The following is an 18570-nucleotide window of genomic DNA, read 5'->3' as shown; positions in this document are numbered from 1 at the left end:
CGAGCCTCCGGAGGTGCCAGATCTGGACTATTAAAACAAGCTCGATTCTCCTGGAAAAAAAGAAGTTCTAAACAAGCACAAGACCTACCAGAAGAGCCCGAAACAATGCCGACCCCACACAAAGACGAGACTGGGTTAGAAAGGAAAAGAGTATAAGAACAACCATTCAGCGTGCATCACACTGGATTTAGCACGCCTGAGTCGTTCATGCGCCAAATCCCTGCCAGGGGCCGCCACAAATATGTATTGTATCCGATTCCTCGTGGTGGCCCCTGGGGTTTGGTGGCCCTGTGCAGGTGCACAGCTTGCACATGCCTAAGGCCGCCCCTGACGAACTAATGGTGACGGAGAAATCGGTCTATGTACACAGAAGATGCCCCAAAAAATGGACTAAGATATGGGGGAAGTGGAATGACTATCGAGGGAACATTTGCGACCCCCCACAGGATGAATCCCTGTCAGACGATTCAGACTAACTGGGGGTGTATGGGGAAGCAAGACACGAGATGTTTGGCATGGTGGAGGAGGAGGGTGTTGGGGTCCTGAGGAGACAGAATGGGACCCTTGGCGCTCGGCAGAGGCTGACACGAGCAAACTGTGATGTACTTGATAAAGCACGATATGGTATTGCAGTATTGGTTGAAAATGGAAATGTTAATAAAAAGAGTTTAAAAAATAAAAAAAAATAAAAAAATGGACACTTGTATAGCTCTGTGTAGAGAGGCAGTTACGGAAGACCAATATTCCTTCAAAATTGGGCATCGGAATAAAATGTGTAGTATATCGCAGTCCACCTGTGGGCACTTCCAACAGGTTGATTGATGTAGTAAACTTGCTGACTTGAGTTTTTGTGGTGACCAGTACCAGTTATGAAGAATTTTGAAAAGAGTAAATTTCATTCTGGCCTCTCTGATTCCCTTATCCATGTTCATAATAACATCCTCCCATTCCTCATCGGAATAAGCTAAAGTAATTAACCCTTGCCATTTGACATGAAGTTGTGCTAGTAATGGGTATGAGTGTAATTTATGCACTATTCGATTATAAAGTCCAGAGACTGCGCCTTTGAATTTCCCCCCAATTTTTAAGTATTGTAACACTGGGGAATCCTCAACTATCCAAGGAAATGGTCCTAGTCTATGAAATAGGGCTTGTTTTAGTTGTAAGTATTTCCCCTCTTGGGAGGCAGGGAGTTGAAATTCTATCTGAAGCATTTCAAAGGTTTTAAGCTCACCTTCTAAAGTGAGTAAGTGATCCAACGCTAGAATGCATGTTCTCTCCCATATATCCCAGGATATAGTCTGTTTACCTATTCTAATATCACTGCTATGCCATATGGGGGCCTTTTCATGCAGTCTTGGGTCACTCTTAAGGAGTTTGTGGGCATATATCTAAATCTTAAGCACAGATTGAATAATAGGGTTGGAAGTTTGTAAAGCAGGTGATTTATGAGTGTAAAACATGTGCAAACCTGAAGTTGCCTGTACAGTTTGTCTTTCAATGAGAACCCATAGTGGGGGATCATCCTGTCTGGACCAAAGATAAACCAATTGAGATAAATGGAGGGCTGTATAGTAATGCTCAATACACAGTAAACTAAGACCCCCATATCGCCTGTGAGCAATCAATTTTTAGATTTTACGTCTAGGTCTCAGGGATCCCCAAATAAAGGTTTTAATACCTTTGTCAATATCTCACAATATTGATATTTTGACTGTCAAAGGCAACATACCTAAAACATAAGTGAAACGGGGCACTATAATAATTTTCACTGCCTGTACTCTACCCCAAAAAGACAAGTTAAGATGGGACCATTTTTTGTACGCTGACTTCGTTTTGGCAATAAGTGCATCTAAGTTATCTTGAATCATACGTTCTAAACCTGTGTTGATGTAAATACCTAAATACTTCAGGCGGTTCACTTTCCATTGAAAATTATAGCTCAAAATAGCTGCTTTTGTTGAACCCCTGGACAATGGTAGAGCTTCACTCTTATTCCAATTGACTTTGTAGCCAGAAATGATCGAGAAGCGAGAAATGGTAGACATGAGTCTAGGGAGTGAAGTAGGCAGATCAGTAAGTGTGCGCAATATGTCATCTGCATTAAGAAGTGTTTTTGAGATCCCTGCGGGTGTAGGAATGCCTGCTATTTGTGAACACTGTCTTATTGACGCAGCCAGTGGTTCAAGTGAAAGAAGGAACAAAAGGGGCAATAAGGGCAACCCTGGCGGGTTCCTCTTTGCACTAAAAAAGATTTTGAAAGGAAACCCCCACAATTCACTTGTGCGGATGGTGTCTCATATAACCATTTGACCTTGAAGATATAATTATTGCCTAACCCCAGCCTATGTAGTGTACGGAACATATAGCTAAATTCAATACGGTCAAATGCCTTCTCGGCATCTAATGATAAGGCTATTCTGTCTTCTCCAACATCCTTGGAAAGCCAGAGTATGTGAGCCAAAGTGCGTAGATGGTTACGAGAATTTCTGCCAGGCATGAATCCCACTTGAGAATTATGTATGAGTTTAGCGATAACTTGTTTGAGTCTTTTGGCGAGAATGGTGGCTAATATCTTTGAATCTGTATTCAGAAGGGAAATTGGACGATAGTTACTGCAGTATAATGGATCTTTCTCGGGTTTGGGAAGGACCGTTATGATAGCTTTATTTGTGAGAGAGGAGAGGCTACTAATTTCCTCTGCTTCTTTATAGGCCTCATAAAGGGCATCTATTGCTTCTGGTTTTACCCAATGGTAAAATTCCCCAGGAAAACTATCTTTTCCCGGTGCTTTATTGTATGGAAGATTAGAGATTGCTTGGGCAATTTTATCTTTTGTTATTTAGCCGGCCAGTATGAGCCGATCCTGTTCATTGAGGCGGGGGAGTGTTATTTTATCAAAACATTCCTGATCTCTGTGGTGATCATCATCAACCTCTGAGCTATATAACTTCTCATAATAATCAGCAACATAATAATCAGCAAATGTATTAGCTATTTCCTGAGTCTCAGTTATTAGCTTACCTTCAGAATTATAAATAGCTGGAAAAGCTGTCATAGCTTCTCTCGTTTTTAGTCATGCGACTAGTAAACGACCAGCTTTTTCTCCTTGTTCGTCATTTCGAGCCTTAAGTATTTATCACATATATTCTGCTTTCGAAGTATATCGTGTATTAAGCTCCATTTTAGCCTTTTCCAATCTACATCTGGAAGCTTCTGTTGGATTGGTAAAATGAGCATGGGTCAGGGTTTTAATATCATTTTCTAAAATAGTCTGTTGCTCTGTTCTACGCTTTTTGGCTATGGCAGAATCCCTCATGATTTGCCCCCTAGCGGTGGCTTTTGCAGCTGCCCATAAAATTTGTGGAGAAGAAACTGAACCTTTGTTGTTCATATAAGTAGTCAAATGTGATTGTAATTGTGACCTTTCTGTTGGTAGTTTGTATCGGGATATGTTTAAACGCCATGGTTTCCTACAAGGACGTTTCAGACCCAAATCAAGCTGTAGACTGATAGGAGCATGGTCTGAAAGTGCAATTTCTAAAAGTACATGTGGTATGATAGAAAATGAAATAAGGAAATAGTATATTCTAGAATAGGAATCATGTAAACCCCTTATCTGGAGGATGTAGTAAACGCCAAATGTCAGTCAATCTATGATCTTCACAGACGTCTCCCAGTATCGTTCTATCTCTGACATGTGTCGTGTCTAGGGGGCCCGTTCTGTCTAAGATCACATCCGGGGCAAGATTCCAGTCACCCCCAGAGCTATTTTGGAAATTCCCATCTCTGTTAGAATTCGGTTTAGATGAAGGAAAAAAGGAGCTTTGTTTCCAACGGGGCATAAATGGACCACACTCCTAATATGTTATTACAGATTTTAAGCTTGGCTAAAACAAACTGACCATCTTCATCTGACCAGGACTGTAGTATTTGGACATTGCAGTGTTTTCTGTATCAGAATGGCTACACCACATTTTCTAGTAATAGTATGGGACATAGGATCTCCTGACGTATGAGAAGGAGGTTTGCAACTGTAAAGAATCTGGCCTACTCAATCTCATTTTAATTTTTCTGATTCTACACCGGATAGATGTGTCTCTTGAATGAGAGCACTATCTGCATGTTTGGAGGCTTAATAGGAAATAATTTTCTTCCTTTTAATGAGTCGTTTTATCCACAGACTTCTGGGATTCTTAAAAATTATGGCTTCATGTTTTCAAACAAGGGGTGCTAAAAAACAGGGTATCAGAAATGCCACACAGCTTTCCCCTGCCTAGCCAAATTCCCTCTACACTCTCTGCTAATAGGAATCCCCATGTTACGTAGCAGAGACTAAGCTGTCAAATAGAGAGAGATAAATACTGCAGATATGAAAGTTGGTATATGCTTCTCCTGTGTCATTTTTTAAATATTTTTTATTATATTTCCAAACAAAACATAACCTTAATAACCAACAGCATCAAATATATTAGCAATAGTGCAGTGATGCAGACAGCATATCATATTGCATGCCGTTCCTTTCCAAATTTCCCCCCTCCCTCCTTGTCTACCGGCGCTCCGTGAGGTGTTTACAGTACAGTCAGTTACAATAATTCCTCGTGTAGCTTTGTTACAGTGTCTAGCTGGGGCAGTGTTGTACCGGGGATGGCACTACCCTATACAGTAATCGTCAAACTTAGCCCAGAGCAAGATCATCAAGCTATTAAGTCACGTTGTCTGGGGCTCTCCATCCCCTCCCCAGGGGCATCCTCCTCTGAATCCGAGTCCGGTGACCGAAGTGCTTCCACTAATGCCTCCCATGCCCTTGCCGCCTCATACGCTTTATCGCTACTCCCACGTGAGGCCTGTCGTAATCCAAGTATGCCCTCGCTTCTTGCCCATTTCAGCAATTCTGCCTTCCATCTCCCCACCTTAGGACCCTGGTGCGATTTCCAGTGCATTGTTATCTCCCGTTTAGCCAATACCAGCCCTAAGTCTATAAATTTGCTAGTCACTTTAGTTCTGGGAGTGTGCGGAAACCAATGAAGTAGGCAAGTACCCGGATCCAGTTCCACCGTCCTATCCGTAATAGTATTCAAGTTATCCAACACCTCCCCCCAATATGTCCCTAACTTCGTACACCCCCACATATGAAGGAAGTCAGCTCCCTCCAGAGCACGGCGTGGGCACAGAGCCGCCCCGAAATATCGATTGAGCTTCTCGGGTGTTAGATATGCTCTGTGTAGTACATAGAACTGTATCAATTGAAACCGGGAATTTCTCATACTCTTCCATGCTCTTTTAACCAGTTGGGCCCATGTCTTCTCAGGGATCTCCCTGCCAAGCTCCGCCTCCCATTTCCCCTGTACTGTATGCAATGGTTCTAAATTCTCCGTTAACATTCGACGGTATAAACACGTTATAGCCTTATAGGTCCCCGCTGCCATCACTACGTATTGGCCCGCCATTGAGGTTCTTGGCTCTAACAAACCCGTCCTCCAATAGCGTTGGATTGCGGCAACAAGCGCTGAATGCAACAGGTAATCCCCCCTTGGAAGGTCATACCTGGGTTGTAAGTTCTGGAAGGACAACAAGGTCCCATTCTCGTATAAATAGCCCAGCACCTGTAGTCCCAGGGCCTCCCAATTTGCCAGTGCTGTCCAATTCCCTCCATGAGGGAGTGCCGTACACATCCCCAGCGGTATCTCCGCGGCATACGGACCGGCGATACCAGCCCTACGCTGACTCTGGTTCCAGCACAGCCTCAGTGTCCGTTCCTCAGTCGTAAGTAGCTCAAGCTGCATCTTTTGTTGCAAAACTATAAAGGATAAGATGTACTGTGGAATCCAGCGACCCTCAGGGCCATCCGGACCTCAGAACTCCCTTGCCACTGCTTGCGTGAGCCACTACAGCTGCGCCGGTAAATAATACCACTCAAAATCTGGGACTGCCATGCCCCCTTCTGCTCTTGGCCTTATCATTGTAGATAGTGCTACTCGCCTCCTGCCAGACCCCCACAAGAACTCGCACATCATGGATCGGAGCTGCCGGAACACAGATCCCGGGACCTAGATCGGTAAAGTCCGAAAGTAGTACAGCAAACGTGGCAGTGCTACCATCTTCAGGAGCGCCACCCGCCCCGCCACCGATAGGGGCAGAGCACTCCAGAATACCATACTGCTCCAGTGGCCGCGTATAGCCCTGCCCAGATTGCTCTCTAATAAATCGTCAGGGGCATGATAAATGTTAGTGCCAAGATAAGGTAAACATCTAGGTTCCCAACGCACTCCCAGCGATTGGGGAGGGTCCCTCGCAGTCGGGGCCACTGGGAATAGGCATGTCTTTGTCCAATTCACTTTCAGCCCGAGTAGTTTCCAAACACCTGAAGCAAATGTCTCGCCCCATCTAACTCGCTATGTCCCCTAGGAACATCAATAAATCATCGGCGTATAAAGAAATAAACTGAACCTCTCCCCGCAGGAACAAACCTGCATAATAGTTCCCCAGTCGGGCATGAGACGCCAGAGGCTCAATGGCCAAGGCAAACAGCAATGGAGAGAGCGGACATCCCTGCAGCGTGCCCCGTCCAATCGGGCAAACAGAGGAGATTGTTGCACTCGTCCGTACTCGGGCCGTCGCTGACCTGTATAGCAGCTCCGTCCACTCTACGAAGGATTTCCCAAAACCAAATGCATGAAGAACTCGGGGCAAGTACGGCCATTCTAAACTGTCGAACGCCTTCTCTACATCTACCGAGAGAACCGCCGCATCCGGCGTTTCAACGTGTCGCTCTCCCAGGATTCGCATAAGGCGCCTCACATTGGTGGCAGTGGTTCTCTTCGGTGTAAAACCCACCTGATTGCCATGAACCAAGTATGACATATGGGGCAGCAGCCGGGACACCAGGATCCTACTTAAAATCTTATAGTCCGCCGTCAACATTGACAACGGGCGATAAGCCGCCAGTGACTCCAAGTCTTTCCCTGGTTTTAACAGCGGAATGATAATGGCCTCGCGGGTAGAGCTCGGCAAGCATCTCACCTCCTTGGCCTCATGATAAACCGCCCGGAGCTTGGGGGCTAACACGTCCACATACGCCGAGTAAAATTCTATAGGCAAACCATCTACCCCTGGGGTTTTTTTGTGTGCCATATGTTTTATTGCACTACGTATTTCTCCCTCCGTGATTCCCTGCCCCAGCAGCTCCCCCTGAACTTCATCGAGACGTGGCAACCGCACCTCAGCTAAAAACCCGGTCAACCCCTCAGTCACCCCCTGCAGCTTACTCTCATAAAGTGTCGTATAATATGTTAGGAACAGTTCATTAATCCCGCGCTGAGTATACTCTGGCTCTCCCTTCAGGGTAGTTAATGCCATAATAGGCGTACCTCGCTGAGCCGGATTCGCTAACCATGCCAGGAGGGAGCCCGTCTTATCTCTCTGCATGCGCACGGACCAAGTATTCCTTATGGTCAAAGCAGCACAAGCGCTCTACCTGCGCTGCCACCCCCTCCCTTGCTGCCAAAACCTCATCTCGCAGTTCAGGATCCTCCGGACAGGATATCTCTGCTCGTCGCAGCCGCTGCTCCCGCTTTTCTATATCTTGCAACAGCGTTTTCCGTATACCTGCCTGTTTAGCGATGCAGTTATCCCGCAAGACTACTTTAAACGTGTCCCATTCCAGGCCTCGAGTGGACGCTATTCCCCCATTCTCATGAAAATAACGCGCTATCCCTTCCCCGATTTCCGTTCGGAAAACTGGGTCCTCCAAAGTTTCCGGACACAGCCGCCAGGTGGGGATACGCGGCCGTTCACGGGTCCATCGTACCATCAGTAGCAACAGATTATGATCCGATAGCATCTTCCCCAGATATTCACTACAACGCACCCGAGCATGTACATCCAAAGAGCACAACACAGCGTCCAATCTCACATACAGGTCATGTAGGGGTGAATAATAGGAGTAGTCACGCTCCCCTATATGCTGGGCTCGCCAAGAGTCTACCAATCCCCGCTCAGTCTGCCAATCCTTCCTAATTTTCGAAATCTGGTGGGTGGGAGCTTGGGGTAATGGCTGGTGTGACCTGTTCAGCTCAGCATCCAACACGAAGTTAAAATCACACCCCATTAGTACAGATCCCATCAAAAAAGATGCCAGTTTTCCCGTCAATGTAGCAAAAAAGGATTTCTGGTCTACATTAGGGGCATACACGCTGCACAGTGTCACATCCCTCCCATCCAGTCTACCCATGACCGCTACATATCTACCTTCTGGGTCCACAACCTGCTGTGTCGGCTGAAAAGGAACCCCCGCCCTCACCCAAATCAGAGTTCCCCTGGCATAGGCAGAACAGGTAGTGCAGAAAAGTTGCCCTCTCCAACGCCCGGCTTTTCCCTTTGTCTATATGGGTTTCCTGGCGGAAAGCTACCTGTACCCCTCTTCGTACCAGGTAAGCATGGATCCTGTGACGTCTCACCATCGTACGCATCCCCCGCACATTCCAAGTAATACATTTTAGCTCAGGTACTAACCCCATTATACAGTTCGTTCATGCATCGTAACTGCCCCCCCCAACGTGGCGCACCAGTGATACAAGCTTCCCCCAACAACCCCTTAACTGATCCATCAAACCCCCGACGCACCTCCCCAGAACAGGCTCCAAACAGCTAGTACCCATCTAAACAGTCTACTAAAAGTCCCTCTGGTAACTCTCAGAGACTCGCTCTAATAGCGAAACAAGGGGGGGGGGCGACCAACACCAAGAAGACCGGCCTGCTGCCTCATCACACCCCCCCCCCCGCCAGCTCCCATTATAAAAGACACTCCACCCCCCAGAAAGGACCCCCCCCAAAAGGCGAGGACCAGCGTGCCCTAGGCAATCCATCGAACCCCACCACTGCCTAAGCACTCCCCCCACATGTTCCCTCAAACAACCAGCACCCGCTACACCAGGCCTCTCTTACTAGTGATATCATCAGCTCAAGCGTCCACAATCTCATCCGCCGTTCCCGGAGTAACATGCGGCATCATGACACTCCCATCAGTTTCATCTGAATCAGTGCCCTCCGAGCCCTTCGCAGAGTGGGTCAGTCTCAGTAATGCTGTGTCGCTCTTCTGTGATGCCGCCGACACCGCCTGCAGCACCGCCAGTCTCTCTTGTTCCGTCTGAGCAGCGGTGGACCTCCGTGCGTCAGTGGGTCGTCTCCTGGAGCGCGGCTCACGGCGTGGTCGAGGCAAATCCACCCTCCGTTCATCTGTGCGCCCCATCGTAGGCCTTCCCGCTCGGTAAGATTCCAGGCAACTCCATGCCTCATCGGGAGCATTATGAAATATTGTGTTGCCATCCAACGATATTCGCAGCCGCGCCGGGAACATCAGTGAGTATCGAATGCCTTCCTCTCGGAGGGCCTTCTTGACCGCCAGGAACGAAGCTCGATGGCGCTGCACCTCAAGAGTGTAATCTCGAAACAATGTCACACTGCCATTGCCCACCTTATAGGGGCCAGACGTCCGAGCCTTGTGCAGCAAGAGGTCTCTATCTTTGTAATGGAGCAATCGGGCCACCACCGGCCGGGGCGGCCTCCCAGGCGCCAGCGGGCGGGCAGGGAGCCTGTGCGCGCGCTCCAGAGTGTAAAACAAAGTCAGACCTTCCGGGTCCACCTCAGTGCGTAACCAGTGTTCCAGATAGTCAATCATATTGTCTCCTTCAATCCCCTCCGGCAGGCCCACTACTCGTTCGTTGTTCCATCTGTTGCGCCCTTCGGCATCCTCAGCTCTGTTTTCCAGCACCTGGACCCTGCGCAGAACATCTGCCATTTGAACATCTAGTACTTTCTGTGACAGCTCCAGGACCTCAAGAGTCGTCTCCATTTGCTTCACCCGGTCCACCAGCTTCGCATGGTCAGCTCTCAGGAGCCCCAGCCCCAGCGACACCTGAGCAATGTCTTGTTGGAGTGCCTCCTTTGTGTCCGATATCGCCCGGAGAATCTGTTCCACCTGCTGTTGCATCATCCCCTCGGGAGGCGGATCAGCCAGTCCCCGCACTCTCTGCTCCGACAAATCACTGTCCAGGTCCGGGTGCCCCCCTCCCTGTTTTCCACGTGCCTTTCCCATAATAATGGAGCTGTCGAGCACCGGGGCCCCCAGTTCCCTCCACCTGCAATTCGGAAATGCCGGTCTCTGTTGGTGGTCAGACCTCAAATCCAACGCCGTATCAGGCCTCCCTGACCTCTGCGCCACCAGCAGTTCCGCTTGCTCTACCAGCACCCACAGATACAGGGTGACCGACGCGGCAGGCAAATCACACCACGCCACGAATAGGTAGCTGACCTCAGGTAGAATGCTCATGGTGGACCCCCGCCTGCCGCACCACAGCCAGCCCAGTTCCGGCCCCTTCACCAGGGGCGAGATCCCACAGTGCCATGCGCCGGCAAACAGTCCACAACCACTGCCGCGATCCACCTGCAGTTCTGCTTGTCAGTCAGCGCCAATGCAGGAGTACGAGAATTACCCTTGATACCGGAGGCTTCGCTATCCCGGGCCACCACAAGAGGCAAAAGAAGGGGTCTGAAAGAGACACTCCCGTTGCGACCTTTGCTGGTGGGATGCTCACTTACTCGCCGCTGCAGAGAACATTCGGTAGGACGCCAGCACACTGTAGGCCTGAACAAGCCCCCCAGGAGGCTCAACTCTCACAGCTGTGTTTGCTTTGGCCTTAGCGCCTATTGTGTGAGGGTTATTTCCCCAGTGTAACGTAGGTGCATTTACAATCTCATCCTCTCTGGGGGACGTGGGGATATGGCAGCATCACGATGCGGCACAGCGTCTGCTCGCGCCTGGGTCCCGCCCCGAGTTTCTTCACCTGCGCGTCCCCTGGAGCAGTTCGTATCCCGCACCGCCTCGCAGCCAGCGAGACCAATCACTCCGCTCGGAGATACATTAAAGGCGGCTGGTTCCTGGGCCACCCCGCTACCGCTCCTGATGCAATGTGACGGGCCGATCTCCCCCAAAGCAAGAAGCGGTCTGCGAACTGGCTCAACACCAGTCTATTTCCGCAGAGGGCACACGCGAAGCACTTAAACGGTTGAGGCAGCGGGTGAGCCAGTACCGCAGCTGGGATGAGTTGAGCCTGCCCCCGCGACCCGCGTAGCTGCTCGGCAGGTATTTACCATGACTCGTCGATAGGCCGCCTTCACAGTTGCCTGCGCCAGGTCCCGAGCAGGGAAGGGCTGCCACCAAACCTCGTCACTCCCATCCAGCCCGCAGTCTGCAGTTCTCCTTATCATCGGCAATACGCAGCGGTCCAGCCGCCATCTTGTCCCCTCGCCGTTACAGCTGCTGCCTCTTCAGTGGGTTTCAGCTTCGTGACCAGGGAAGCAGGATTCCTGCCCACACCACCGCTGGTCCCCAACGCCAGGCGGGCCCCCTTCCCAGGGTCGCCGATAGAGCGGTCAGCGTATAGACAGGATAATCAACAGGGGCGGCGCGGAGCTCTCGGCTCACGCGACCGTCCTCATCGGCGTTCAAGCCACACCCCCCATGCTTCTCCTGTGTCATGTGAGCACTTCAAAAACAATTTTAAAAAACAGGCAGCAGTCTTTCCACTTCAAGAAAGGGAATTTCTCTTAAATCTTTAGAATCAGGCTGTTTCCTGACAGAATGAGTCCTTTTTTCACACACTTCTGGGATTCTAAAAATTATGGCTGCATGTTTTCAAACAGGGGCTGCTGAAAAGCAGAGTGTCAGAAATGCCACACAGCTTTCCCCTTTTTAGCCAAATTCCCTCTACACACTCTGCTGACAGGAATTCCAATGTTACATAGCAGTGTCCAATGTTACATAGCAGAGTCATGTGAGAAACACAACAGCAATTCAAAATCACACAGCAGTCTTCCACTTCAAGAAAAGGAATTTCTCTTAACTCTTTAGAACCAAGCTGTTTCCTGACTCTCTCAGCTACAGAAATGGTGCTCTAATTTTCCCTCCACACCCTGGCTGACAGGAAAACACATGCCCTTCCCCTCTGCCAGTGTGAAGAGTTCAATCAATGTTCAAGAGTAATTAAATTCCCCTGAATTTGCCTGTGTTTGAAAGCAAGGAAAGTCAATTATCTCTTGAGCAGCCAACTGTTTCCTGATAGAATGATTTGTGAATCTCAGCTGAATGAAAGATGGACTTCAGGATTTCATTGAAGAACTGGTTAACTGAAATTTCTCATGTGAAAAATAACCTCAAAGTTATGGTACTGTTGTCTCATTCATGTTGCTTTCATTCTGGCTCCAAGGACACCTGTTGACAGCTGAATTGAAGAATTCTCCCCTCTGGGAGCCCCGGAGCTCTACACAGAGGCGGCCATTTTAGTCGGTGGACAGACACCACCCCCTATCCACCAACTTAATGGTTTCCACCGTATCCCTCAAGTAGGCTGTGGTGCTCTCTGCAATGGGTTTTGGAAAAATGTCACCATACTTACATAGTGGTTCCAAAACAGAGCCACAACTGGCGAGGATAGGTCTCCCGGGTGGATTGGACATACGTTTGTGGATCTTAGGTAGTGTGTATTTAGTGGGCATCCTGGTTACAGGTAATTCAAGTAACCATGCTCATGCAAGGACAAAAAAGCTTTCTCTAGTCCTGCATTTGTGTTAGTCCGGGTGGTCACAGCGATTTCCTTCGTGGGATCAGCTCTCAATGTGGTGTAGTTGTCTTGTTCACCTAATTGCGCAAAGATCTCCTTTTAATACTCATCAGTGCTTTGAATGACCATTCTCTCCCTTATCGGCAGGCATGGCATTCAAGTTGGGGTTCCAACACTTTCATTTGTAGCTATATAGTCAACATTTCCAAGTGAACCCCGATAACAAGAAACCCATCCCTCGCTTTAGGGCAGAGTCCCACATCCACCACCCAAGATTAAAAACGTGATACTACAGCTGCAAATTTGTTATTTAGCGATACTATATCATCTGGGGATGAATAATCCAGACAATTATTTTACCTCTGGTAGAATGCAGCTAAGTGAAGACCATGTTCACATGGTAGCGCAACTATTATGTCTGAGGAGCTTTTTGTTAGCAGAGACTGCAGAGGTTACCACGGAGGTGCTGCAAGACTCCTGGACGTTGTTCCTTAAAGTTAACAACACTAAATTGGCCTGATCATGCCACCCTGAGATTTCTGTGGTGGTGAGGCACAAACAATACATTACATCTAAAATCCCAACAGCTTTAATCCCTCACATCATACAGCTGGCTCACCAAGGACTTCATGCAAAAACAACAAGTAATGGACAGAATGAAGAACAATGTCATACATTCACCCCAGCACAGAGAACTGGGTCAAAATCCATCGTTTTTTTGCTCCCCATGCCATTCCAGTTTGAACCCAGCCATATGCAAATCAGTCTTGACCCTGCGCCCCATGGGAGCAGTCCAGCCCGAACTGCCAGGCCAGGTCCTCCCTGGACTGGAAATAAGCATCCTAGGATCGGTTTCAGGTTTTCACCCCTCATCAGCAAGGATAGCTTGACTCCAGTGGCATGGAGAGCACGGGACCCACGTCTAGGCAGACCAGTCCCACTCTGGGTGACAAATGAAAACAGAAAATTAAAGGTAGTCTTACAGAAATGGCCTGGTTAGTCGATCTGGATGCTCAGGTCACAGGCCCAGCTGGCAGGAGCACCCTCTGTCACATGGTCTGCTATGGGGTGCCCCTGCCTTGAAAATCAGGGAGGAACAACTATGGAATAGAGTAAGAGCGAACTTCTGTTCTGATAGCAATCGTTGACAGCTGCACCTGACATACAGAAGTGTAAATCATACATTTCAAATTTTTCGATAATCCAGTCAAAAAGGTGGAAAAGATCTGGGTCACACAAGGTCTACCATGCAAAGGAAGGTGCGTCCTCTGAGATGCTTACTCTACTCACAGAAGAAGAGTAGTGGTAGTACTGGTCAGGGACATGTAAAGCAAGCATCCCTGCCTATCGCACAGGCTCACAGATTATGAACTATATAGATTACACCACATGATTTTGACTCTTCTTAAGTTTATTCATTTGTGCTTTTTTTTTTTATTACCACAAGTATGTCCTACTTGAGGCACTGATGTCTGTTGACAAACCATCCCTGTGGTACAGTTCGGCTGCCGAAGGCTCACTAAAGTCACTTTGGCTCCTCACGACCAAGCCGTCCGTGATCCTTCACAGTACTGTTCAATTTGGCTGGGCCGCGGGATTCTGCTCAGTTCGCTACAGAACACTCACAACCTTGTGCCAATGCCAAACTACTATTATTGTGTGAAAATGTGCTCTTCAAGACCCAAATATCACACCCAGTCCTGCATACCAAGCTGATCGGCCAGCTTACTGGTTAAATGCATTAACTGCAAAACTGCACAGATGAAAGTATAATCTGACAACCCGTGGTTTGGGTCTCAGCCTTCGCCTTTCGTTCTTCTAAAGAAAATCAAGTCAGTGACATCAAACTAGGTAATACTGGAATCTCTGCTGCTTTGGGCGGTGACGCTGACGCAAAGCCCAGGGGCCAGCGTGCCATGGAACAGTGGTACAGAAAGCAGAGGACACAGTCTTGGCAAGGCCTGTGGACTGCCCATATTAGATTGGCAACATCAGTTCATGGAGCAGCTAGTGATACCTGAAAACTGCAGGGGTCGTCAGATTACTCATACATGAATTCAGATCCCATCCTATTCAAAGCATAAGAACCATAAGACATCATAAGCTTGAGGAGTTGTTATTTCTTTTTAAAAGAATTATTAGCACAATTCAAGATATTTGACCATGCTGGAATCTACCCCAAATGCCAACTTTAGAAGGTGAGTTAGTACCGTGGGGTTCTGACCCACAATCTAGATGAAAGCTGACCATATAAGGAACAGATGTAAGACAGCAGGAACGTGAAGGTTTAAGAGAAAGACGAGTGAAAAGCAAGAATGGAAAAAACAAGATGGCAGCTACACATGGAAAGACATTGTACTCCCTTAATTTACCTGCCTTAAAGTCATGAGTGATATGGAGAACAAATGGTTCTGTCGGGAGGTACCAATTACTTTGCTCAACGTATATAATACAGCTTGAACTATAAATCTCCAAAAATATAAACCATAAATTACAATTTCAATTTAGAAGTAAGTTCAACAGTTATTTTCAACAAGCATTGGCATAGCCAATAGGTCTCGCCGTTGGAACCTAATAACTGTTTAGCCATGCAACACTTGATGAAGTTGCACCAAGGATATTGTGCTGGGTAACTAAACACTTCTAAGGTCCCAAAGGCGAGACCTATTGGCTATGCCAATGCTTGTTTCCCTAGTGATTACTATAGGAGTCGTAGTGAGCTCCTAAGAGTTTCTTACATTGATATTAAGAAAGCCCTAGGCAAACAACAGCAAAGATAGGAGTAAGCACTCTTAATGCACAGTCTTTTAGTGGCCTGTAAGTGTTTAACGGAACAGTAGTATGACTGACCAGGTCAGTAGTAAGATGTCACTACAACCACCAGGAAAGAAATAGTTCTAATTTACTATAGAGTTCCACAGTATTATCAGTATATAAAGATTCATGGGCATCTTATGTGAACTGTGTTTCCCACAAGATAGTTTTCTGTGGGTTGGGCAGTCCAATACACTTATTTTTTGGTTAGCCTTAATGCCAGTGCCCGGATCCGAACAGTGACGACCAGCACCTACAGAGCTCGACCCATGCCACACCTTTTTAGCTCTATGGAAGCCTGACCACCTTTGCTATCTTCAGAACGTTTCTGAAAATTACACCGATTTTTGCACTTTTCCTATTTATGTTGATGAAGCAATACTGCCATGCTAACAATAACATTAAAACTACCAATAATATTATTTACAGTTCAACTTGTAGCAGAAGAATACAAAGTGCTACATGTGTTGTCAACATTCTTTTTTCATAATTGCTTTTATAATGAACAGGCGCTTTCACTCCATGGAGCTAAGCTGTCGCCCCTGTGTTTACAAAATCTAGGAAACTGAACATTAATGCACCACACATCCTTAATTCATTACCTAGGACTTTATTGGTGACACTACAGATCAGCATTTTTCATCCTTAAAAGACAGCAATAATGGCATCCAAAATAGGCAGCACTGAATGGAAACACGCAGAGGAACGAGACTAGAGAAGAACGTGTTAAGATGTAAAAAGACATTGGAAAAAGCAATGTACGGAGGAGCAGGAAGGTCAAAGGAAGTTGGGATGGAAGAGGATGCAGAGACGGGACTCGAAAAAGAAGTAAACAGAGAAATACATGGAATACATGGAAAAAGTAGTACAAGAGAAAGACGTGTGGAAAGTGAAGAGGTAAACGAGAGATGAGAATGTAAAGAATGAGGAAAGGGAAGAGGACAAGGTGAGCTGATGAGGATGCAAAGGTGAAGCGATGTACGGTAAAGGAAAAGTGAGAAAGCATACGAGCACAGTATATATAAGTAAAGCAAAAATTAAAGAGTGAAAAAGGAGATCACAGCAGGGTGCAAATTCTAAATCTGCAACGACTAACAAGACAAAACAAGCGTGCGCGCTTTAAAAACAAGCATTGGCCGTGCGGCCGTGAAAGTGACGCGGCCGCGAAAGTGAAAAGGATTGCGATGCACTTAATGACCAGTGACGGAGGAAGGACAGATGGCGGCTGCACGCGTAAACGCAAGCTTGATGCCAGAAAAGGCCTGTGGTAGCACTTTCAAAACCCACTTACTAAATGTCTCGCAGCGCATGCGCTGGCTCAGGCAAGACCTAAAAACCATGGGAGAGAAAAGAGAACACACCACAAAGGCAAGGCAATTTAGTCAAAAGTAAAGTTATTTACTAAGATATTATATACAACAAACAATGAATATGGCTGTCAATGAAACATTACATACAAGGCGATGTAACGGGGACTAAAGTGCAGGATAAGTGACTTGTGGTGATGATATGTGAAGTCAAAAGTGCTTTACACGTATAACCAACATGAGTGACACAAAATAATGTAAATGACAAGCTTAATTCTTCTTGTCCATTCCTTAATGCATGAACACAAGACCCGCCGTTGCATCGCCGTGAACCTACTTCTAAATTGAAATTGTAATTTATGTTTTTGGAGATTGAGAGTTCAAGCTGTATTAAATACATTGAACAAAGTAATTGGTACCCCCGACAGAACCACTTGTTCTATATATCATAAATACCAAGGTTCTGACCCTATAACCGCTCATGGGTTATCATGAGTGGGCATTGCTTATATCGACACTAAATGTGTCAGCCACACACACATTATCCATGCGCGTCAGTTCTCCCAAGCCAGCAAGCAGCACGTAGTTGATAAAACTTGTTTGCAGACATATATTTATAATGGTGTCTTTCTCGTCATCAATTCAAGACTGTAAATATTTAAATGAAAAAAAAACACAGAGGACTGGTCTTACTCCTCCTGCCTGGGGAGAGACAAACTGAAAACAGTGAAATGATCGCGCCGTAAAAGAAAATTTCATGGCCCCCGACTATCACTCAGTTTTGTTTCTGTTTCCCATGTTTGGTTTTTTACCTATCGCAAAACTTCGCTGACCAACCCTTGTTTGAAAAAATTATACAATTCGAAAAAGAATCTCAAGACGCTGCCGTAAAACAACATCTCCGTGTACCCCTCCCATTCCCGTATTACGGACAGCGCCTCCATCCAAGTGTCGCAGTGTGCGCTATTTTCATGACACTTAACAAGAACAATAGGCGAGGGGAACTCAAATGAAGCACAACGTTTAAAGTATCTGGAGGTGTGCCTTCCGCGCGCCGCCCGCTTACCTTCTCTGATGGGCTCACTGTTGGTCTTTGCACTTCCTGTTGTGCCTCCCCCTCGGCTGAACTCGTTTACTTTCTGTTTCGATTATAAATATGAAACCCGCTTATGGTGTGGAGATAGAAAGTGTCTCCTCCCTCTGCCCTCTAGCGTTACTATGGTGATGTTGTTTTTGTCCCGTGAACTAAGTCTTTTCAGAGTTCGGGAGGAGGGAAGGTTTTAAAAGGTGTTCGATCTCCCAAGACTCGATAGAAGTACAATGAACCACATTTTAATTTGTAAACAGAAACAAGCATTTGCAATGCAATAGGTCTCGCATTTGCAAGAGTTTAAGCTATTAGCATTGTAAATGACAATGCCTTTTATCTATGTAAATAAAAGACAATGACACTTACAATGCCAATAGCTCAAACTTGCGTAAATGCGAGACCTATTGCATTGCAAATGCTTGTTAGTGTCTTTCTGACACTCTTCTTGAGCTGCATTTGCAGTTTAAAAGCACCTTGCCCAATATAAATAATGTGAAACTGCTGTGGATTGTGGGATTGTTAGCGACGTGAAAGATTGTACTATGGATTGAATCTTGGTGCTTGAACATGTACTGGTGGATGGCTGCGCAATGGACTCTGTGTGCTGGCCAAAGTTACCCATGGCAGTTTGATAAGGGGGCCATGGAAAAGACATTTTGAACTTGACAAAAACCATTGTGTGTTCTTGCTTGTTGCTGCCGCTGTCCTGCCCAAAGTATCACTAACCGAAGTAAAAGAC

The 18570-nt window shown here is 46.9% G+C and overlaps 1 protein-coding gene across 2 annotated transcripts in view; it reads right to left on the bottom strand.

The window, feature by feature from the left end:
* Positions 1 to 17912, bottom strand: part of LOC146869462 (interferon-induced 35 kDa protein homolog) — a 205280-nt gene extending 187368 nt beyond the window's left edge. Inside the window, exons 1-2 of one of the 2 annotated variants that reach the window (XM_085599857.1) lie at positions 17808 to 17884; positions 16726 to 16763 (exon numbers count right to left, since the gene is read on the bottom strand). In XM_085599857.1, the coding sequence (XP_085455983.1) occupies positions 16726 to 16744 (19 nt within the window). In that variant the 5' untranslated portion in view covers positions 16745 to 16763; positions 17808 to 17884. Of the gene's footprint in view, positions 1 to 16725; positions 16764 to 17807 lie in introns of both variants that reach the window. The other variant, XM_085599858.1, reaches the window with a different exon arrangement.
* Positions 17913 to 18570: the final 658 nt, after the last annotated feature.

The sequence above is a fragment of the Triturus cristatus genome, chromosome 1_1, assembly GCF_964204655.1.
Source record: "Triturus cristatus chromosome 1_1, aTriCri1.1, whole genome shotgun sequence".
In the NCBI taxonomy this organism is placed as follows: Eukaryota; Metazoa; Chordata; class Amphibia; order Caudata; family Salamandridae; genus Triturus; species Triturus cristatus.
This window is presented reverse-complemented; position numbering and strand designations above follow the sequence as displayed.